The sequence below is a fragment of the Parambassis ranga genome, chromosome 1 (genome assembly GCF_900634625.1).
Source record: "Parambassis ranga chromosome 1, fParRan2.1, whole genome shotgun sequence".
NCBI classification, from domain to species: domain Eukaryota; kingdom Metazoa; phylum Chordata; class Actinopteri; family Ambassidae; genus Parambassis; species Parambassis ranga.
The window spans coordinates 6,274,875-6,296,900 of record NC_041022.1 but is presented as its reverse complement, the minus strand read 5'-3'; the positions used below and the strand labels follow the sequence as shown (position 1 = coordinate 6,296,900).

Below are 22,026 nucleotides of genomic sequence, written 5' to 3'. Positions count from 1 at the left end.
GGTAAACAAAAAAAATAAAATAATGAAAGCTGCATTGGTACTTCCATGAATATTATAGAAAATGCAGTGAGAATAAAATAAGTAGAGCCAGTATTTAAAATGATGGACTATATTAGGACACAACAAATAATACATTGGCTAACAGCTCTGAGCACAGTTAGCTCTTTCAGTAATATAATGTAAAGCCAGTGAGTCTTGCAATTGTCTTCTTATGTTTGGTGAAGTTCATTGATCTCTGTGTGGATTAATTGCCATTGTGCTAATATGAGATGACTGTTGTCATCCCCCACCACACACAGACACACACACACACAACCAGAGCTAACCTGTTAGTCCAGAGTTCCTGATCAGAGGTGACGTTCCAGTGGTATCCAATGGTTGGCAAAAAGACACAATCTGGCAGAGCTGCAAGAAAACACATCATCACATCATGCAGTATTTTATCACACTGCCTCATGTTGCCTCCATGTCTTCATTGATGAATTCATGAGTGAATGTAATCAGAGCTGCAGTACTCCACAAGACTTGTGTATATTTAAGGATACATTGACACACCAACACTTCATCATCTGACAAAAGACACCGGACTGCCATCTATAACAACGATCCTTCAGCATGCATGACATGATTTATTTCAAGAATCCACAATCCAGCTGGATTTCCAAGAGGTTTTATACACATAAACTATAAATCATATCTCAAAAAGCACTTTATTTCCATTCCCACCTTCAAAGAAAAGGGAACACGGCCGGCTAAAATAATTCACAGAAAAGCAAAAGGTACCAAAGTCTTTCTGCCAAAACTGTAACAATATCATGCTTTTTATTATATAAACAGAAATAGAAAAACACCCTCTTCTTCAGAAAGCTGTTACTACCGTCGTCTGTATTCACTGACAGCCAAAGAAAATGTACACTGACCTTCCCATTACAAAAAAAACATCGGTAAAACAAAAAAAACAACACTAAAATGATCAAGCAACCAAGAATATCCTCTAGTACAAGCTTTGTGGAAATAGACTGGGGTTCAGATTGTCCCTAATGATTGGTTTGATTACATTAATGGTCACAGTCTAGGGTCAAATCAAGCCAATGCTGATCTGTTTCCAAATGTCTACATGCTGCAAAAAACACCGGTAAGTTATATGTAAAAATATAGATCCCTGTAGACAATTTTTGCTGGCAAACCATGATTAATCATAAAAGCCCTGCTGTGGCTGTACCTCTACATCAGCATGATGCACATATTCCATATTGAAATAGCTATTTATTGTCCATTTTTAAATTTTTAGTGGCTATTGCTCTTTGGCAGTATCCTAGCTCTCTATTTGTAGGCGTACTGTGCTCATTTCATTGTAAATTGAGGTGGCATGTTGGTGTGTAAAGGGAAATCATATTACTCTGAAATATACGCTACTGCACGCACACATTCTCACACACACACACACACACAGACACACACACTAAGTGAAAACACAGAGAGCATGCACACAAAGTAGGCAGGCTACAACCCTTCCAAATATAAACTCGCCATTAACCCCTGTAGTGCACACATCATATAAACACCATCTAACTATCCGAAACATGCTCATAGGCAATACTCACATGCACACCTACTCATGCAGAATCTCTCTCTCTCTCTCTCTCTCACACACACACCTCTTAGCAATATGGCAAGGTTAGTCATTGTAAAAGTGCGGATTAGTCGCAGTTTCACAAAGTTGTTTTTATTTGCCATTTAGTATTGGGATATTTTTACCAGTCATAGACACTTAATTTCACAGTGCAACACAGTATGACAAACACTGACATTAGGGTCAAGACATATCATGTGGGTGAGGTTAAAAAAAAAAGTTCCATACAAAAAAAATAAAAAGTGCAAAAAAACAACTTAACAGTCACTGAAAATAGCATTAATTCAATTTTTGTGTTAAGTGTGCGAATTTAAGTTCATTATGGAAACAAAAATTATCAGTAGCAGCAAAAAAAAACAAAAAAACAAAACAAAATAAAAAATAAAATAAAATAAAATAAAATAAAATAAAATAAAATAAAAAAGGACCAGTTTTAAAACATTGTAAAGATCACAATGACATTGCCAATCACTGTTTTGCTTTAAGATATCGATATGGCATCAAATGGATATCAGTACGAATGTAGACAAACACATACGTTCACGCATACGCGCACACACACACACACATACACACACACAAACACTTGGTCACAGTTAACAGGTGCCAAGGACATTGCGGTGGGAGTCAAGTTTTAGCTCGGTACCATATCAAAAACAATACATAATTCACACACTGTTAACACAGAATGCCGAAGTAAGGATTTACAAACTGAACATGCACTCGTGCACACACATTCACACAAAACCGCAAAGAGACAACTAAGGATGTGATTTTTTTTTCTTTGTATGATTTCCTCCCCCTCTGGTGAGAAAACAAATGTGTTAGCCCTAATCCTCCCTTCCTAGAGGAATGGTTTGTGTGAAGCCACAAGGAAAGACACTTTTTTTTCCTCTCTTTCGTTTGATCAGGTAGAAAATGTGACAGGAATATGTCTGATAGATGGATAGCTCTGTGAAGCAGCACTCTGGTCAAAAATGAAGGTAGGAAACACAGATGAGGATAGAGAGATTATCTTACAGTTAAGTTAGAATTCAGTGACTACAGATGAAGTAATTTATATTGAATCCTATTCCCCAGAAAAGAAAGATATCACCCAGAAAATGAAGAGTTTAGACACCTGTCTGTCTGTCCCTAACTACGTATAGTAGGTCTCAAAAAGTCTAAATAATAGTGCCACCCACAGTCTGTTCCATGTACTGCATGTACAGCATGTGCAAGTTTATGTATGAGTCTGTGTAGGTTGGTCTATCTGTCAGTCGATCTATCAGTTACTCTTAAGAATCCTATTAAAATCTCAACTGTCCCTGTCCTCCCAGCAAAGTAACAGACCTTTCTGTAGCTTTTTTTCCCTGCCTTGTTATTGATTTCCCTCCCTCTCTTTCCCTGAACTTTCTCTGCGCTGGTCTCTTTCCCTGCCTCCCCTCTTTTCCTAACATGTCTATCCCTCCGTCTCTCCTTCCGAGTCCTTTTCTGTGTCCCTCTCTATCTGTCCCTACCAGTTAGTTTTTCTGTGTCGGGTCCCTGCCAAGTTAATCTAGAGGTGTCCCCCCTGTCCCTCCCTCCCACCCGCCCACCCTCCCTCTATGGACAAACACATAGGGCGTGGGGGCCGTCCATCAGGGGGAGCGGCCAATAGCGTCCCTCTCCCTCCCCCCAGATCAGGGCAGTGCAATACACAGATGGATGAGTTTCCCATTCACCCTCCTCCTGCTGCCTCACCTGAGGATGGGGAAAAAGATACAAGGAAGTTAATTTCAATACAATGCAGTTTGTACCTTTGATGTGACTTGATGCCATATAGGTGGGATTACCTATTGGGTGGGTGTGGAGAATCTAAACACCATAGCAGGCTGCCAGTCTCTCCTTCAGCAGTGGAGGGAACTGCTCTGAAAATTGCTGCCAGTTCTCCTCCCCAACCTGCTCCTTAAAACCATGCAGGATCTTTTGGGAAAAGGGGAAAAACATGGGAAGCAAATTAAGTCAGGAACATTTTTTAATATCATAAAGCAGGGACCGACCGAGACACAGTCAAGTGAGGGTTCTTCCGGCTGATGCCACAAATCTAATTATACTCCAATGCAGACCCAGACTGCTGCAGACACCACGGATGTCTGTCCTGGGTCGATGCACTTGTTTTCCTGCCAGAGCAATTTCCTCTGTGGGTAGTAGCAGTCATCTTTGCGCAATCTCTTTTCTGAATCTCTTGATTTTTTCAATGCTTTAGTAGCTAGTGGCTGCACAGCAACATTTGTGGTTATTCAGACATTGGACACCTGCACAAAGCCTCTTAAACACCCTGTGATACAATATTTATGTCGCATAGACCCTAGCAAAGACACAAAGTGTATCTGTCATATATAAAGTGAAAAAACAAAAATTCAGGCAGAGCATTTTTGTGTTTCTCTGAGTGTGCTGAGATCCTGAGGGGAAGTGTGTTCATTAAATTCCTCTGCAGAAGAGGACGACTGTCCATGCTGCTGATGTTCATTGTAGACACACTCACTTCGCCTGAGGACTGTACACCTCACAGTGACTCACTCCGCAGAGGGAGAGGAGAATGAAGAGCCCAATTATTTCACCATGTATTAAAATCAGTCTTTGCAGGCTAGGTGACCTCACTCTGCCATTTGACCTGTAACCTCACCTTGTAGAACATGTCTCTTAGATCGTCTTTAGGGTTCACCCAGGAGGCCACTGCATCACAGAAGAAGATGAAGTCCTGAAGAAACACGGAAGGAGAGGTGAGACGAATCCGAACAACAAGAGGTCTGGAAACCAAGCCCTGATATATCTGGGGGTTAAATAACTGGTTAAATAAAAGTGGCTGCAGTGTGTGACGTCTCACCTGAACCACACCTCCAGGGTTTACCCCAATCATTATGCAAATTCCACGGAAAGCAGAGTCTTTCTCCTCGTTGTCTCGGATGTTCCGCAGGGATGTACACCTTCAACGATAATTAACAAATCAGTGGACGTCACACTGTCACAATGAGGTGTTCATCTCTACAGCAGCTGCCTGAATGATGTCCTATGTTGATTCTAAGATGGCAAAGAGCCATAGAAACTGCAGACAGAGGCAACAAGTGTAAAACTGTGACAAAAAAATGACCAAGAAACATTTAAACTCTGCTAATCACAGCTGGTATAAATCTATGACTGCTGCAGTGATTTGTCCTGGGAAAAAAAATGCTGATTGTAACCTTTCCCACTGAAAAGCAAACATCAGGTGGGTTTTTTGTCCAGCATGAAAGGAGCTAAAGACGTCATTGGTTGGGGAGAGAACAGCACAAAAAGAGAGATTAAACAGTCGCTCACCAGGGTCGGATAAACTGCGGCAGCATAGGCGCAACCTCCTGAGGGCACACGTAGCCCAGTCGGCCAATGGTGATCGCTGAAAGAGAACAGAAACAAGTTAGAACTGATGTGAAAACAGCATCTCAACATAAAAGCGCCTGTGTGTTCATATACCAGTGTTCTCCAACAATGTCTTTGGAGTGTTGGGCCGATTAATAATCTCGACCAGCTGGTTCAGGACCATAGCAATGTATGGCTGCATCTCCACACCTGGCAGAGCAGGAAAAAAAATGTTACACACAGCGTTTCGTAGTCAAGTCATTTTACAGCATGACATAAAAACAAAGCTGCTGCCACTTACCCATCTGCATACAGATCTCTCCAATAGCCCAGGTAGCGTTGTTGCAGACGGAGATGAACTCCGGGTTCAGATTTGTTCCCAGGATTGGCATGAATTCAGCTAAAGGACAAGACAAAATGTCAAACAAAAAAGGAATGATAGGACATTTGTAGCTTAAAAAGGTGCTGAGATGATTACCAATGCACGGTTTAACATGAGGGAAGCAAGCCTTGGTCAAGTCGCCTAGTAGAGCAAATGAACTCTGCCTTACTTCAGGCATCGTATCCTGGGACAAAGGAGAAAGGGAGACAAAAAAATGTGACCACATGCTATAAATTGCACTAAACACTAAAATCAGCTGCAGTGTCAACTCAATTACACATGTAAACTCTCCTCACCTGCATGCACTGGAAAAGCAGGGTCATGATATTACTGCGGGCCACAAGTGTGTCCACATGGCCTCCGAGTCCCTCAGCCAAGCCGCTTAAAAGATCCAGGGCCACAATCATGAAGTCCTTGTCAGGTGCCTCATACTGGTCCGGCTGCTGACTGTACATCTGAGACACACATGTCAAGCGTTGTTTATATAAAGGAGTGAAACAAACATAAACAGGCTCTGGAAAATCCGTGTGAGTGAGTGTGTTTGGCTCACCATAGCTTGAGCCAGAGTCTTCTGGACCAGCGTGACGCAGCGCTGGTAGACGGGCTCGCAGTAGGGGAGGAAACCACTCTGCAGTGCGGTGGCAACAGACGACAGACACTCGAGCAGAGGGAAGAGGTCTTTGTCCTCATCCTTCAGCTCGTTCCATTTTGCTATCAGTGGAGGCATCAGCTTCTGTATGTACTCCTAAAAAAACAAGTGTGAGAGTTTCATAACAGACACATGGCTATGTAATAATATGTGTCTGTGTGTGGCGTTTTTTTAAAAACTCACAGGCTGGTTGAGATGGTGTCCCACAGAGTCTGCAAGTGTTCCAATGGCATCATAGAGGATGAGCAGATTCTTGTGCTGATACTTCCCAAAAGCAAAAACCAGCGTGTCCAGGATGAAGCTCAGGTAAGGCACTAGCTCTGTACATGCCTCCTCCTCCAGCGTGGCAAACGCGCTGAGGAATGATAGATTTGTTAAAAGTGTACATGAACAGGAAGGAAAAGAGCACACAGAAAAATTAAAGAGCTGTACCTGCAAGCAGCCTCCTGCACTCTTTTGTTGCCATCCAGGATGCGTTTCAGTAGCTCAGTCATGAGGGGTTTCAGGTGGGCATCAGGGGGCTGGCTTACCACCCAGTGGGCGTAGCGACTGAGGGTCCAGCAGGCGATAGAGCGGACCAATGCCTTCTTGTCACACAAACACTGGATAAGGTGGGGAATGAGCTCTGGCAAGTAAGGTACCATACCCTGCATACAGCCTGGAAGGGACACATGGATTAGTTCAGTCCATTGTTGAGAAAAAGAGAACAGTGTTCTAAAAATATCAGACTCCAACATTTTAGAGTCTATATTTATCAACTAGACTAGCACGTGTTTCTGTGTCCTGTCACCTTCAGCGATGGCCCCCAGCACTAAGATGCCAGACTCCTTAATAACCCAGTCAGGATGGAAAAGCAGGCCTTTGAGCAGGGGTAACAGATGAGGCAGCAACTCCTCACGGAACACGTTGGCAAGAACATCCAGAGCGGCAGCAGAACACTTCCCTGAAAAAAGGAATCACAGACAGCATTACATAACTGTGAACATGTAATGGAACTAGCTCTCAGTCTATCAAATACATTTTAATATCTTCAAGTACAGACCACTGTTACTGCATCCCAAATGGCATATACCTCTAAATACCTACTACCTTTTCACAAAATCAGTCTGAACATTATTATATATACTCTTCTTTGTAACGTACGTAAGTTCCAGTCAGACAGCGTATCATCATCATCGTCCTCATCTTCATCAATGTCCTCCCCCTCCTCGCCCTCTCCTCCTTCATGCTGCAGAGTGACCGTGCGGGACTTGTGGAAACGAGGCTTGATGTCTTGCTCGCTGTCTGGAATTGTCTCGTCCTCTTCTACATCACCCTGAGACACGACAGAAGTAAAAGGTGGATACAGAATGAACATCAACAGCAAAAGACAAGATGAGAGATTTATTTATTATAAGGCAGCTCACCTTTAAAAGAATGATGTCTATCTCAGAATATTTCATCCCATTCACCAAGATAGGGATCAGTCTGGAAAAAGACATTAAACATGACAATGAAAATATCAGCATCTGGTCACTGATACAGTCATTTGTGCTACTGGCATGTGAGCACTTACTGGACCAAGTGACCAGACAGAGCTTCTTTACAGATGGGCTGTTCAGCTAGAGTCAGCCAGAACTCACAGGCCTCCAGGGCCACGTTCTCATCTGGGTCCTGTGTCCGCTGCAGCATATACTGAAGACAAGAAAAAAAAAATCAGCTTTTAACAAATACATTGCTATTTCAAAGGTGGTGCATGAGATCTGCCCTCACCTGAATGATGCTATGCATGTGTGGGATGAGGCGATCAATGCGAACTTCAAGCAGCATGACCAGAGCCCTGCACACATTCTTCCGCACTTCGCTGTCCTCATCACCGGCCAGAGCAAACAGACTCTGAAAGAAAGGCAATGAGGGAGAGCGAATGGATGAGTAAGAAGGGAAGGGTGAGCGGGAAGAATAGACATGGAAAAAAAGATGCATCAATTTCAAAAGTTATATCCTGGTACTGTGTTGAATTTGAAAACTTGAATAAGTTTATTTTATTAAATAGAGTTGTGTTTCCACTGCAGGATCCGTCCACCGGAACTTGGAAGCGTTGGAATGCGTTTCCACTGCAGGGGCCAGGGACTAAATTAAGTTCCAGTATCTTTGCTTATACTGCTCATCTCTTTTTCAGCAAAGACTCAATGACCCCATTTTAATAGCAGGAAATTCATAGAATAGCTTGAATCTTTGCATTGCTAACTTTCAATGCATACATAATAACTCATGTTGGTGAGTTTATATGCTGTCATTGTTCTTGAATATTCTCCTGCAGTGTAAAACATGGCTGCTTTTAGTGAATTTTATACAATTTTTTTTTTTTTTTTTTACAGACATTTTGTTTGTCGGGTCAAAGAATACACACACCGACTAAAATTAAAAGAAACAGACCAGAATGGATTCCAGGGTGTTATATACAAAAAATGCATCCTTGTCTTGTTTGAAGCTGCTCACCTCAATAAAGGTGTCAATGTTATCCATCAAAGCCTGAGCTCGGCCAATGATAAACTGGTTCACACACGCTATAGCATGGGACCTGGGGGGGGGAAACAACAGCCTTTAGCAATAAAGTTTTATGGGGGCTGAAGGAGAGACAGATTACCAGAACAGAAAGATTAATTCAGCAAAAGACCAGCAGTAAAATGACCTGATCTTGGGACTGCAGTGTTTGAAGAACTGGAGGAACTTGGGGATCATAATGTTGAGAGGTCTGTTCAGAGCATCGCTATCCAACAGCTCTGATGAATCCTCACAGATCTTCTGCAAGGCCCCAAAAGAACCCTGGAACAAAAAAAAAAGAAAAATCAGGAAGAGCAAAAACACACATATTGTTACAATAACACTGCAAAAGATGTGTTTGTGAGCAGGGGTATATGCCTGACCTCGCAGGTGTTGTAGTCATCCGAGTTGAGCAGATTACAGAGCTGAGGTAACAGCTCCGGCCAGGTCTGCAGCTCTCCTTTAGAGGCTATGGTCGTGATCAGAATGCCTACATGATAAAGAGTTAAAATGTTACTCGGGGCTAACTAATAACTCGCCGCCTCATGCTATCATTTAAAACATCTTGAAAATACAGCGTTCGCTCCCACACAGCTACATTACCTGCAAAAAAATTCAACCTCTTACATAATGGTCTGACTCACAGTGGCTAGAAAACACAGCTAACTCTACCTTTTTCTTTCTCCATCTTCACACTCTCTCACTCAAAACACCCACCGATAGTAGCTCTGATGAGCGGTGAAGGGTCACCGATGTTGTTGAGGCATTCTCGTTTGATGAAGTCAGCCACATTGGGAGGAAAGTTCTGATAGTGAGCCTTTACATTGTTCTTTAGGATCAGACCACTCAGTGAGCGAGTGGGCTCGTCTTAAAAAGGGAAAAAAAAATTTTTTTAAACATGTTAAAAGGAGAGCAGATACAGAAATGTCTGCAGGGGACATGCAAAGTTAGAAAGTGTATTCAGTAATAAACAACATACAACAAATACATACCCTCAGACTTGAGGCTTGTGAGGACAAAGATTAGATAGTTGTTGAAATCTGGAAACTGGTTAAGCTGCTCCAGTTTCTGCAGTATCTGTTAAGGAGTTCAACCCTCCACACATACACACACATTTGGTCTAAGTACAATTAATGATTTTTTAATCACTTCAATTCACTCCGTGCTGCACATGAAACACACAGTTGATTTCTATAACTATCCACTTGGACACGTACGCTCCTGTGGAGGAGACAATATAACACACCTTTCCCTCTCACCCTCGCTGTCAAACACACACACACACAGATGTAAGGATACTTCTTGCACAGCTCTCTGTGTTGCTGTGTCCGGGGATTGAGAATCTTTAAGCAGCTGAAGCACTTGCTGCAAACCCTGTTCATCTGGCTGCCACTCCATCCTACAAGAGAACGCGCACAGACACACACATTACCTGCTTAAGAAGCGCGTAGTCCAAACCGGCCACACCTGTAACCTCTGAGCTCCGCACGATACTCCCCAAAACAAGTACCGTAATGTACGCAGGGACGATGACAGCAAACGCAACACATTAGCGCTCACGATTGTAATCGTTATTTGTGAAACGCATTGGTAAATCCATTGTTAACACTTGAGTAGGTTACAGTTACAAAACAGCGCCGTGAAAGCTTGAAGCGTGAACAGTTTTCCGATTCTAGCCATGGATCCCAGACGCATCCAACGGTCCGTTGCTTCGGATGTATTAAAAGAAAGCAGCCACACCGAGTATCAGCTGCGACCTGAACAGCCCTTTTTACGTGAGGCCCAGACGGCACGGGCGCAGAGCTCATTCGGCTAGCAGCTTAGCTTAGCGTCGCTGTTATATTAAACACGTAACTGGTTCAGATTGCGAATCGCTATCTTACATGAACTATCCTGGCGCCACGTTAAGCTGCCTCGGTTGTGCATGTAATCAAAACACAAAAGACGGTGCTAATGTTTCCAATTATTATGTATAAACGGGGAGTCGCACATCATCCCCCGGCTGCTACCAGTAGCATTGCTAGCTAGCATCATCTTGAAAGTACCGCGAAAGGTTTTTACCTGGTTGCTCCGATGTGGTAGATCTATATTTCTATAGACAACGGCGTAGTTACGCTGTAACAACTAACATTAAATAAGATATGGCTGCGATCTGTGTCGCTAAATACAAACTTCTGATTTCAGTAGATCTGTGTTGTTGCTATGCTAGCTGGTATGTGACAGAGATTGCATGCCTTGCAATCAAGCCGGGTGATCGGTCTGATCATGTTCGGCTTCCGTACTGGACAAACTGTCGAAGCTAGGTAACAGGTAAATATCTAAACACACTTTAATTTTACCATTTTTTATATGTATTTACAATACGCATCGGTGTGTGTTCGTATCTTAAAGCCGGTTTATTTAATGTACACACAATACATATTTCTGAATGTGGTAACAGATATTATATGTCCATTGTTTTGTGTTGCGTTTCGTTTCTGACCACCAGATGGAGCCTTCTTTAATGGATGTAAAATGTAAGTAAAGAAGCAAGTGGTACAGGGCGTGGACACAATAACCTGGGCACAGGAAAAGACTAATCTCATAATCGCAACATATATTTCTGCTGTGATAGTTCAAAGTTTTTGGCTATGATCATTCAAATCTGTGTGGAAACATCAAAATACCTGGAAATAAACAACAAAACATGAATATTATAAGTCTACTTAAGTTGTATTTCTCAGGACAGATTAGACTGTATTACACATCTCTCTGCATCATCACAAAAAGTAACTATAATTCAGTGGAAGTTGGGCAACTCTGAGTAATCACAGTCATCTTTACTTCCTTAATTTTGAAATCCTTGTCAAAACTGAAACAACATTTTGGGAAAGTAGATGTCTTCTAACAGCATAGAACATCACTTCGGTGTGTATCTTCAAAGAAGCAGAAACCGTCATACTAACTACACTGAGCTTTATTAAACAAATATTATGTGGTAATCACAGTAGACAACTTTTAAATGCACATTCATACACTGATAGTCAACAACTGTACAGGGAATTAGAAGAACTAGGGGAATCACATGAAGAAAAAGTAGAGCTCTCTATTGAGGAGAGCACAGGATGTACGCTGAAGACACGATGCTCAGCACAGAGAGCTGATTTCACTCTTGCTGCAGCCCCATTTGCAGCAAGCGTTGGACAGTCCGACCACTACATCCCGTCCTTTCCTGTCTGCACTCCGTAAAGCCTCCAGGACCTCCTCCAAGACAGGCGAGCGAGAGGAGCGGCTAAATCCAGCAGCCACAGGTGCTACATCCATTGTTTCTTCTTTCCACACATTGGACTCTGCTGCATTCTGCTTGCTGGCAAGTGGAGGGATGGGATTTGTGCTCCATGGGTCAAGGGTGTCTTCTCCAATAAGAGCTGAAAGAATAACATTAATCTCAAGTAGGAAAACATAAATAAAATCAACTTGTATCCAAAGTGTCACATTATTTTGTCTTACCAGAGTCTCCTACGCTTCTCCTCCAGCGAGAACCACCACAGGTAAAGATGACAGCTCGTATGAACTCTCGTCCACACAGTTTCACTCCGTAGAAAGATGGAACTTCGTTGCATCGCACCCTGTCCACCAGCGCAACCAACAAGCACAAGGTCAAGAGTGCTGCCTTCCACATAGTGAGAGCGAAAGAGATGCTGGAGGTGTCTCAAAAGGCTGAAAATCGATTGAAGTGTCTCAGTAGTTTGCACGACAGACCCCCCTGACTTTATATAGGCTTCAGCATCTTGAGAAAGACCTTAATTCACCTCCCGTTGTTCGTCATCATGCCCTGAGATAAGACCAGAGACCTTTCGGTGCAACAATGCACATAGCGAAGAAGAAAAGTTGTGATAAATGATACCAGAGGAGATGTCAACACAGCCCTTGGTGATTCAATCACCTGTGACCTTTCTGGTGGCCTTTCTGTCCCTTGCATCACTTGGGTTTTGCACTAAGCACAATTTCCGCCTTGGTATCAGCTCTGCCGAGCATTGGATGGAGATCACTATCCTTCCTAACCCAAGGATAACAAGGGTACAAGAGGCTGGTGACACACACAACAGAGAGAGAGAGAGATTTCTGTGGACACATCAGCTGAACTTCTGAATGTTACACAATATGAATTATTAATGTGTGTGTGGTCAGAGATAAGCAGCATTTTATGTGAAATGAATCCAATGAAATTCCATCATTTCTCAATCTCACTGACATTCTCTGCAATCAAAAAGTAACATTAATGTTCATCTGACGTTAGACTCTGGCGAAAGTGACAGACAGACACTGAGTTCCAATCAACAATCGATCATTTTAATGACGCTGCGACCACCTCCCGACGCATCCAATCAGCGTTGAGCAGAGGGCGGGACTATGACCAGAGGGTAGCAACAGTTGCCCCGGTGAAGGCTAGGCGCCATAGTCACGGTAGTCCTGGCGACAAGAACCAAGCAACGGGAGTCAACAACAACAACCTAAATCAAAAGGAAAAAAACTTTATCGGCTAAAACGGACAGTATTTGGATTAACGGTCGAAAAGGTAAATTATATCAGTTTACTAGTTACATTTTCTATAAATTATCTGCGTGTGCCTGAATATATCGTGAGCGTTAATGTGAAATCGGTCGAGCGTGTGGGGGATGAAAGTGGTTGCTAGCTTCTTTGCAATCGTAGACCGTTGTTATGGCGATGTCAGATCTTTGATAAGAGCACAAGATGGCGGGTGTGTTGTAGTGCCAGTCGTACTTTTTTAGCTCATCTGTCACTATGTCCGCGTTGTTTATTACAGTTTCGATTATTGTGAAACTACAACGCGCTGTGTTTGTTAGGGGAGTCAGAGATTTAATGGCTATGCAAATACGAGAAGCTAACGGCTAGCTAACGGGTGTCAACGTCATAACTCGATGCGAGTCGCTAGCAGGGGAAGCTATCACTTTCCCCTTCACAACTCACTTTTCAAGCAAGCTTTCCAAAAACGTGTTTGATCAAGACACGCACACGGAACTGCGCACAAGCACTAAACGTTTATGAGTTTTAAACGCTCAGATAAGAGTTCAGTTGAAGTAGTAATCTTTATAGGAACTTTGTAAAAGTTTTTGGTTGACATTGAATCAGGCGATTCACTACCGTGAGCAGCGCACGGTGTGCCGGATGATCGTCTGTCTGTCTTGTGGGGTGTGTGGGTGTACGCAGGAGTGGCTTATAGCCCGGTAGGATGGCCTAAAGTCTCGACTGACAGTGGGTCCAATAATCAGAGAGATATCTCCAGGTTGTACAATCTGGGATTGTCTACGGCTGTCCCATTTTCACTTATTAACTCATTGATTTAGTTGTTTTATGTCACTTGAAACGTTATGTTTACTTTTAAAATTTCACGTTTTGGCATTTACTTTTATTATACTCTATTACTTTTTTATTATACTAATATTTCACTGTGTTCTACACTGGACCAAACAGGAAAAGCTCTAAACTGCTGCTTAGTCTCAGACAAAAGCCTTACTTCCTCCTCTGGGTTATGTTCTCCACACACACACACACACACACACCCTCTCTCTCACACACACATGAGTACACACCGGGTCTATGTGGCCAAAACATACAGGGTTAAGATAAAAGACTGTTTCCATATATGTTCCTAGCACTTTAATTAATGAATGTCATCTCTTTTTATCCTCAGAACTAGTGCATCAAAGCATTGGTTGTCATGGCAACTTCTGGTTACTCAGAGGACCTTCAGCCTCAGCAGGCCAACACAGTAACCATAGCAACACCTGCTGTCACCACACCCTCATCCGCAAAGACCGCACACTTCCTGTCCAAGATCCCCCCGACCTCTGGAACCATTTCACCGGCTAACCAATCAACCGCTGCCTCAAAAACAGGACAGGATGCACTTTGTTCTCAAGCGCCTCCCACCCAGGCCCAAAGCCAGAAGCCAGTGGTTCTGACGACTCCCTACGTAACCCCTGATATCCAGCAGTCCTCAGTCCAGAAGAGTAACGGTCAGAGCAGCTCGCCTCAGTACATCATAGTAACTGTTACAGGTGAGAGACTAACTGAGGAATGAGTCGCACATACCAACATAATACATACTTTGTAGCTTGTGTGTGTAGCTCGAGGACATGACATGGCTTGCAACAATCTTCAGTTTCTTCCACTACTCTGTTACAAGGCTATCAGCTGGGTCCTAGTTGGAGACCGGTGGTTTGTCCAGTGCATAGTGATCAACCCTAGTTACTGAACAGTAAGCAGAGAGCTTCTTTGGAAGAATAGTTGCCAAGGTCCACCATCTTTTGTTTTGACTCTTTTGTAGAACAAGTTAAAGATAATGCTGAAAAAAAATAATTGATGGTCAGAAAATGAATCATTAATAACTTTAATTATAATTAATTAGTAACCCACTCATTTTATACAGCAAAAAAGCTGATATTTGCTGGTGCAAAGCTCTCAACAAATTAAACAAATTAAGACCCTACTTTATAAAACAGATTTCCAATTTGCATATTTAGAAGAGCAGACATTATATTGGGTGAAAATATTACATGTTACATATGCTCTTTCTGTAGTACCACAATCCATATCTGTCATTAACCCACATATCTCCTGCTGCGTATCTTATAAGATCATAATTAACATTTATTTTAACTTCACAAAGGAAGGAATGTCTGCATGTTTGTGTGTCTCATCCTCAATAACTATTAATAACATCAGTGACTAGACAGATTTTGGTGATATCCAGAGCTGTCTAAGGATCCAGTCAGCTTATATCATTTATAAAGATGGTGTTTAGTAAATTAAACACATTGGATTTTTGTCCTGTTGGGTTGCATGTATTTTTCTTTGAAATAGACCCTGGTTTACTTATAGATCTGAGTCTCAGCACAGTTTAAAAAAAAACCTCTGATGCAGTTTCTCTGGCTGGTTGTGTGGTGCATACATTATGAAGACAAACTAAGTTGATGGAATTGGTTGCTAGGCTGCACAGTCCCAAATGTGGGAGCATGGCTGGCTGACAGATGCAACCTGATTTCACTTATTCACTGCTGCTTTTGATGTTACAGAGAGATTGCAGTGTGATGATCTTGATGATTTCTAGTCATATTACATCATCATGCCTCTAAATTCTGTTTAATTCCTGTAGTAGTACAGAAAGTTAGATATACCAGTGCCTGTGGTAGATAAATGTATACATCACCTTTCCATATATATGCTGAATTAGACAAACGTACACAAAGTAGGTATTTCAGAAAAAAATAGTGTTGACTAAAAAAACTGGACCACAAAACAGGCCCACACAGCATGTGCATGTACAGTATATTTTAGGGCCATCTATTCGTAGATAGTTTTGCCTGCAAGTGTCAAGTATCACTGTGCACTCTCACCCAGAGCGAGACTGGCAAGTTTCCTCATGGAGCTGGACTACAAAGTACACTGAATAACTGCTTAGTAAAACCTCACATTTCACCATGCAGTACCATGCATAGTACAGGTGCAGGTACTGATGTTGATCAATAAAGTATCTATCTAATGTTTTTTTTTCTTTAGTTTTGTGTACTTAAATTTTAGCAGATTAAAATAATATGTTAAGATTTCTATTGAATCAGTTGTATAGTATAAATGTTGTGTTAGCTAGTAGGTAAAAATAGCTGCTGCCAAACAGAAGTGACTTGTTGGTTTAGCCAGCTGCTAGCCTGAGGGAAACACCACATAGTTGCTAATAAATAGCCTTAAAAGAGGCATTTAAAGCCCTCAGCCTAGATCGTGGTAACAACAACAAGTCTTTATAAGAAAAAGGGGTAGTAGATTGTGGTCAGCACATCCCTTAATTTAGAGAAGCAGACCAGAGTACTGACAGAGGAGCCAAGCAATAAACCTGCTGTGCCTGGCATCAACAGCAAAACAAATTTTAGCACCTAAAATGAGACGCACCCTCAAAATACAACACTATATTCAGAGGATTTTAGCCCCACGTTACCTTGTTATCAACATTTTTTCAACAGGGAGGTGAAACTGTTATATCGGCCGATCAAAGACACCAGACCCAGTAGACAAAAACAATGGTCCATTGCACAGCACAGGGATTGCTGTGTGGCTTTGGCTTGTTTGCAAAATAATTCAGCCCCAACCGAAGACATTAGGACACCTAAGTCTCACAGTATCACAAACAAACTAACAGACTGAGGCAGTGGTAGATCAGCAATGTCTGTAGCTGGAGTCTGGTTGCCTTTAAGAGACCATAGACTGAAGTAACATCTGTCTGATGGCAGTGTAAAGCAGTGGCAATATTCACACTGTAGCCTGCACCTCAAGTATTTCTTAATTTTTAAAGTGGGTCTGATGTACATGTCACAGCTGACCACAGCACCTAACATGTTGATACTTCTCCAAACTGGGGGCATGCCACCCATCACTGACTGTAGCTAATACACAGACTTTGCACAAGAATCACAGCTTTTCATTTAAAGTATTTTCTCACCTGAAAGGTACAAACAAAAGCAAACTTAACCTGCTCCTATACCCCCCCCCACTCCCCCCATACTTTTCACCCTCCATTATTATCCCACATGAATCTCTCGTTTCCCTCTTTCATCTGATCTGCATGTTTACAAGATGGAGGGATTTCTTTCTCCATCTGGGGAGATTAGCTGTCCAAGGCTGTCCTTCTGCATGCTAGATATAAGGATGAAATGAGAGTTGGACAGACACACTCGTCCTCCTCCTCCTCACTATCCCTCTGTAGAGCAAACAAGAAACTTAGTTGCAGGATGTTCTGCGGTGGCTGTTACTACAATTTGGAAGGAGTATGTCGTGAGTACATAGCCTGTAGTGATGGCAGCTGTCTTTTCAGTTTGGATTTGTTGCATCGTCTGATGAAATCTTTCTCCTTCATGTGTGTCACCCACAGAGGGCTCGGTTCACTCCAATGACAGCCTGTCAGACTCCAGCCCGCCAGGCCCTGGTATCCCAGCTCAGGTGGTCCAATCAGTGCAGACCACCCCTCAGGTAAGATGCACACATATGCACAAACCTCATGAATGTGTCATATGGTTATGTCAGAGCAGGCAGTAGCATAAGTTTTTGTGCTGATATGGTTGTACCTAACAATGTAGTTTCACTCACCAGCAGAGGCCAATGTCGCAGCCTGCCAAAAGGCTTGCTGTCTTGGATTTTGCGGCTGCCATTTCTTACTGCTATGATCAATGTTTTTTTTAGCTGTGGCATTTCAATTAATTACTATTAAAATCCCATCACACACTTTCTGTCTTGCACAAAATGACACACAAAGAAACATGGTGGGTGATTAGCAAAACGTTAGCTGTCAGCAGTTGGTTAAGAAAAAGAGCTGAAGGGAAAACAGGAAAATGTTAATCAGAAATAAACAGAACCATAAAATGAAGTGAGCCAGAAATGTATTTGAACACACCAATGGATGCTTTTTTTGCTTGTTGTCCAGGTGGAGCATGTGTACTCTGGTCAGGTGCAATATGTGGATGGAGACACGACTTTCACCACATCCAACATGTAAGTTTAGCAGACAAGGTTGCGCACACTTTGCGACTTTCCTCGCCACACGTTTGTGTCTATTGATTTGTGTCTATTGATTTGTGTCTTTTTCTTGTCCAGTCGATCAAGCAGCTACCCTTTCTCCGACTCGCCCCTCTATTCCCAGACCCCTCCCACCTCCTCCTCCAACTTCTACGAGGCAACGCCCAGCTCTGATTCAGACATCACTGGATCTGTGACCTCACAGCCAGTTTCTGTGGCAACGGCTGGAGCCAACAGTGGGACTGCTGCTGCAGGTGGAGGGGGCTACGTCATTCAGGGAGGCTATGTGTTAGGAGGAGGAGGAGGTCAGAGTTATTCTAGCCCTAACTCTCGTGCCCCACCTGCCACTGTGAGTACAAAGTGAAACACAGAGTGGATCCCACTTTAAAAAGAAAGTTTACAAAATGAAATTCTGTGACGTCTTTCTTAGGTGCAGTGGCTGTGCGATAACTATGAGGGGGCGGAGGGTGTGAGTTTACCTCGCTGCACCCTCTACTACCACTACTTGCTGCACTGCCAGGAGCAGAAACTAGAACCTGTTAATGCTGCATCCTTCGGGAAACTCATCAGGTCTGTCTTCATGGGGCTACGCACACGAAGATTAGGAACCAGGTACTCCCTCTCACACAAACACTCTATGTACATTGTGTTGAACCAAAATCTCAGGGCATTGTCAACTTTTTTTTCATGTGTGTATTTCAGAGGAAATTCCAAATACCACTACTATGGTCTAAGGATTAAGTCCGGCTCCCCTCTGCTCAGATTGATGGATGAACAACAGCACATGGCAATGAGGCAGCAGCCTTTCTCACAGAAAACCAGGTTGGCGAAAATTGTGATTAGACATCTTCAAACTCATAAAAAACGACAGTTAAAATGCATCTATTTAGAGCTCCCTACAATAGATCCATCACACATTATAATGCCAAATGTGAACATCCACTTATGAGCAATACGCATTTTGTCCTAAAGAGGATTATGACATTGGGATATTTCACTTTGTGACTCCCGTTCTCTGTTTACCTTGAATAATATGTTCATTAGGATAAAGCCAGTTCCGAAGACACCAGGAATCACCAATGGGACATCAGGTGGGGCAGGACAACAGCAGGCGGGACTCTGTGATATTTCAGCCCAGGTGCAGCAGTATCAGCAGTTCTTAGGTGAGGAACCACATAAATAGTGAATACTTTCATAGTAGCTCTGATGCTTTTGTTATGTTAGAGTCATCACGGTCAACTCTTGTCCTTGTTCTCACTCTGTAGAAGCATCAAGGCCACTGCCAGACTTTGTGGACATTGATCTGCAGGATCAAACGCTGCCTGATGGGATCTTTTTAGAAAACCTCAAGGCCTTTCAGACTCTGTACAGAGAACACTGTGAGGTAGGCAGCACTCACCTGGCAAGGCTTAATTGTTGTTTAGTGCCTGTTGTAGGTGATAAAAGATGCCAATCTCCCTGTGTTCTTGAAAACGTCACAAGAAGTTAACACACTTTTACAATGTTGTTTGTGCCACATAGGCTATTTTGGATGTGATGGTCAACCTTCAGTTCACTCTCGTGGAGACACTGTGGAAATCCTTCTGGAGGTTCAGCCAGACCAACGATACTGAGTCACTCAACCTGTAGGTATCACAAACCTGCTCAAACAAAATGAGGAACATAATAATAACATATGCATGTACATACTTTCACTGCTGACTAAAGATGAAGGCTCGATCTCTCATGCTCCAACAGACACAATGAGTCTGAGAAGCGGCTGCCCAAATCCTGCCTGGTGCTGCTGTGTAAGTTTGAACCAGTGCTGCACTGGACGAGATTGTGTGACAACTTGCTCTACCAGACCCTGGTAGAGATCCTCATCCCTGATGTACTGAGACCCATCCCTAGTAAGTTTATACTATCTTTTTTCAGCACTACCCAAAAACCTCTTACAACCATTTAAATGGCTTTCTTACCCTTTCATCAGGTGCCTTAACTCAGGCCATCCGCAACTTTGCCAAGAGTCTGGAGAATTGGTTGACAGGCGCCATGATGAACATCCCAGAGGAGATGGTTCGCATAAAGGTATTTTTATTAACAGCTTTCATCTGAGGTCCCACATGTCCTGTACAATCTGTCATCTAACATCTTACTACATTCTCTCCTCTCTGACACTTAGGTGGTGTGTATTTGTTCTTTCTCCCAAACGCTGCGTCGCTACACCAGCCTAAACCACCTGGCTCAGGCTGCCCGTGCAGTCCTCCAGAACTCCGCTCAGATCAATCAGATGCTCTCTGACCTTAATCGGGTTGATTTCACAAACGTACAGGTCTGTTAGTGTTACTGTTTTGTGTCTGCTGACCACATTTGTTGTTGTACATTGGTAGTTTAGGTGAAATCTGACCACTCTCCATCTGTGTCTGCCTTAGGAGCAAGCATCCTGGGTGTGTCAGTGTGAAGACCGTGTGGTCCAGAGGTTGGAACAAGACTTTAAAGCAACTTTGCAGCAGCAAAACTCACTGGAACAGTGGGCGACCTGGCTGGATAGTGTCGTTTCCCAGGCGCTAAAGCCCTACGAGCACAATCCTGTTGCTTTGCCAAAGGCTGCCAAGGTGTTCCTGCTCAACTGGTCCTTCTATTGGTGAGGAGAGAAAGCAATAAGTTAAAGTACACACATATTTGTTTTTATAATAAAGACACATTTTCTAAATCTTTTCTGATTTCCCACCAGTTCCATGGTAATCCGGGACCTTACTCTTCGCAGTGCTGCAAGTTTTGGATCCTTTCACTTGATTCGCTTGCTGTATGATGAATACATGTACTACCTGATAGAGCACAGGGTGGCTCAGGCTAAAGGAGAGACACCAATAGCTGTCATGGGAGAGGTATGTGTCCGCAGCAGCTCTTATAGTGTAGTGAATTATTTAATAAGTTAAGTTATTTACATGGCTCTTCACTCTGGGTTGTAGTTTGCCAGCACTGTTAAGAGCCGGATCTCTCCAGACCTGGAGAAAGGTAAAATCAGAAGCACTCACTTCACAAAAATGCTCACTCTCTTGTTTGCCTGTTATAAGGTTACTTATTATTGCATCACTGTCTTCTTTAAATAGAAGAGGAGGAGGAGGACGAGGAAGAGGAAAGCGAGGAGGAGAGCGGAGACCTTGTGCTGCAGTCCAGCTCTCTGAGCGCAGTTGACGGAAAGGAGGTCATGGAGCCTCCCGCCAAGCAGCCCAGGACAAGTTTAAATCTGCACCCTCTGACTGAGACCCACAGCACATCACCTTAGCTCATGATTAACACACACCTTTTCCCCTAACATCATCTCATCCTGTCACCCTGTGTATGCTTATGTTCTGTTTTTGTGTGTGTGCTGAAACTGGGAGAATGCTTTGCCAATATTTGTATTCTGTATTTTTTTGTGCTGCCATTTTGTTTTTATTCTTTGCCTTCACCCGATCATTTACATTCTCTGTGCCTTTCCTGTCAGTTCAGTGGCCACTCCTGTCCAGCCTAAACTATACAGGTACTGTACATACAGTATATATCCTGACTCCCTCCTGCCCCGCCTTAACCACTGACCTGTTTGCTGTGGAGAGATAATAAGAATTCATTGTTCTTAATTGTCCACTAAACTCAAAAATATCACTTGCATTGCCTTTAACGCAATGACTATGCAGGGGAGCTGGACATTAATGGTACTGTCTAAAATACATTTCTTTCATCTAAGAGTAGCATCCTGGAAGGATATTATAAATCGTAGGTTTTGTTCATGGTCGGGTTGTTTGGGATGCCATATTTTACCTTTTTTGTGTAATTGTTCTTATTAATCTGGCCAATTAACCGATACTCTGTGCCTTTTGAGAGATTTATACCCAGAAAAAGTTTGTGTTCTATATTCTTCTGTATCGGTGGATTAATAAACAAAGGTTCTGTGAA

The 22,026-nt window shown here is 42.8% G+C and overlaps 3 protein-coding genes across 4 annotated transcripts; 1 reads left to right on the top strand and 2 right to left on the bottom strand.

Annotated features, from left to right (window-relative positions):
- Window positions 1-689: 689 nt before the first annotated feature.
- tnpo2b (transportin 2b) lies at window positions 690-10,797 on the bottom strand. The gene is made up of 24 exons (XM_028404520.1): window positions 10,606-10,797; window positions 9,844-9,943; window positions 9,537-9,612; window positions 9,262-9,411; window positions 8,928-9,034; window positions 8,693-8,826; window positions 8,500-8,581; window positions 7,774-7,896; window positions 7,577-7,695; window positions 7,428-7,488; window positions 7,165-7,336; window positions 6,812-6,964; window positions 6,454-6,679; window positions 6,205-6,376; window positions 5,923-6,117; window positions 5,669-5,827; window positions 5,469-5,556; window positions 5,292-5,390; window positions 5,105-5,200; window positions 4,952-5,027; window positions 4,482-4,581; window positions 4,281-4,355; window positions 3,448-3,577; window positions 690-3,355 (listed from the first exon to the last, which is right to left on the bottom strand). The coding sequence occupies exons 2-23, from the start codon at window positions 9,940-9,942 to the stop codon at window positions 3,470-3,472; spliced, it is 2,670 nt and encodes an 889-aa protein (XP_028260321.1). The 5' UTR covers window position 9,943; window positions 10,606-10,797; the 3' UTR covers window positions 690-3,355; window positions 3,448-3,469.
- Window positions 10,798-11,670: 873 nt separating this feature from the next.
- On the bottom strand, window positions 11,671-13,724 carry rln3b (relaxin 3b). Its single transcript, XM_028407606.1, has 3 exons — window positions 13,690-13,724; window positions 12,034-12,243; window positions 11,671-11,951 (listed from the first exon to the last, which is right to left on the bottom strand). Exons 2-3 carry the CDS (start codon window positions 12,203-12,205, stop codon window positions 11,671-11,673), a joined length of 453 nt encoding a protein of 150 aa, XP_028263407.1. The 5' UTR covers window positions 12,206-12,243; window positions 13,690-13,724.
- Window positions 12,919-22,026, top strand: rfx1b (regulatory factor X, 1b (influences HLA class II expression)). 2 transcript variants are annotated; one of them, XM_028407591.1, is made up of 17 exons: window positions 12,919-13,102; window positions 14,240-14,606; window positions 17,468-17,565; window positions 18,017-18,084; window positions 18,187-18,457; window positions 18,539-18,720; window positions 18,811-18,930; window positions 19,153-19,271; window positions 19,374-19,492; window positions 19,630-19,733; window positions 19,846-19,997; window positions 20,078-20,175; window positions 20,270-20,419; window positions 20,520-20,731; window positions 20,822-20,975; window positions 21,060-21,105; window positions 21,201-22,026. In XM_028407591.1, exons 2-17 carry the CDS (start codon window positions 14,267-14,269, stop codon window positions 21,374-21,376), a joined length of 2,409 nt encoding a protein of 802 aa, XP_028263392.1. In that variant the 5' UTR covers window positions 12,919-13,102; window positions 14,240-14,266; the 3' UTR covers window positions 21,377-22,026. The 2 variants fall into 2 exon arrangements, with proteins under 2 accessions (XP_028263392.1, XP_028263384.1); XM_028407583.1 differs by having other exon boundaries at window positions 19,822-19,997.

Excerpts from the sequence above, each read along its gene's own strand:
- tnpo2b (XM_028404520.1), bottom strand. The coding sequence starts at position 9,942 with ATGGAGTGGCAGCCAGATGAACAGGGTTTGCAGCAAGTGCTTCAGCTG. Across the intron at positions 7,897-8,499 it reads ACATTGACACCTTTATTGAG|AGTCTGTTTGCTCTGGCCGG; the intron begins GTGAGCAGCTTC and ends CCTTTCTTTCAG. Across the intron at positions 7,489-7,576 it reads CTGTCTGGTCACTTGGTCCA|ACTGATCCCTATCTTGGTGA; the intron begins GTAAGTGCTCAC and ends GTCTTTTTCCAG.
- rln3b (XM_028407606.1), bottom strand. The coding sequence starts at position 12,205 with ATGTGGAAGGCAGCACTCTTGACCTTGTGCTTGTTGGTTGCGCTGGTG. Across the intron at positions 11,952-12,033 it reads GAGAAGCGTAGGAGACTCTG|CTCTTATTGGAGAAGACACC; the intron begins GTAAGACAAAAT and ends TTATTCTTTCAG.
- rfx1b (XM_028407583.1), top strand. The coding sequence starts at position 14,267 with ATGGCAACTTCTGGTTACTCAGAGGACCTTCAGCCTCAGCAGGCCAAC. Across the intron at positions 17,566-18,016 it reads CAGTGCAGACCACCCCTCAG|GTGGAGCATGTGTACTCTGG; the intron begins GTAAGATGCACA and ends CTTGTTGTCCAG. Across the intron at positions 19,272-19,373 it reads GCAGTATCAGCAGTTCTTAG|AAGCATCAAGGCCACTGCCA; the intron begins GTGAGGAACCAC and ends CTCACTCTGTAG.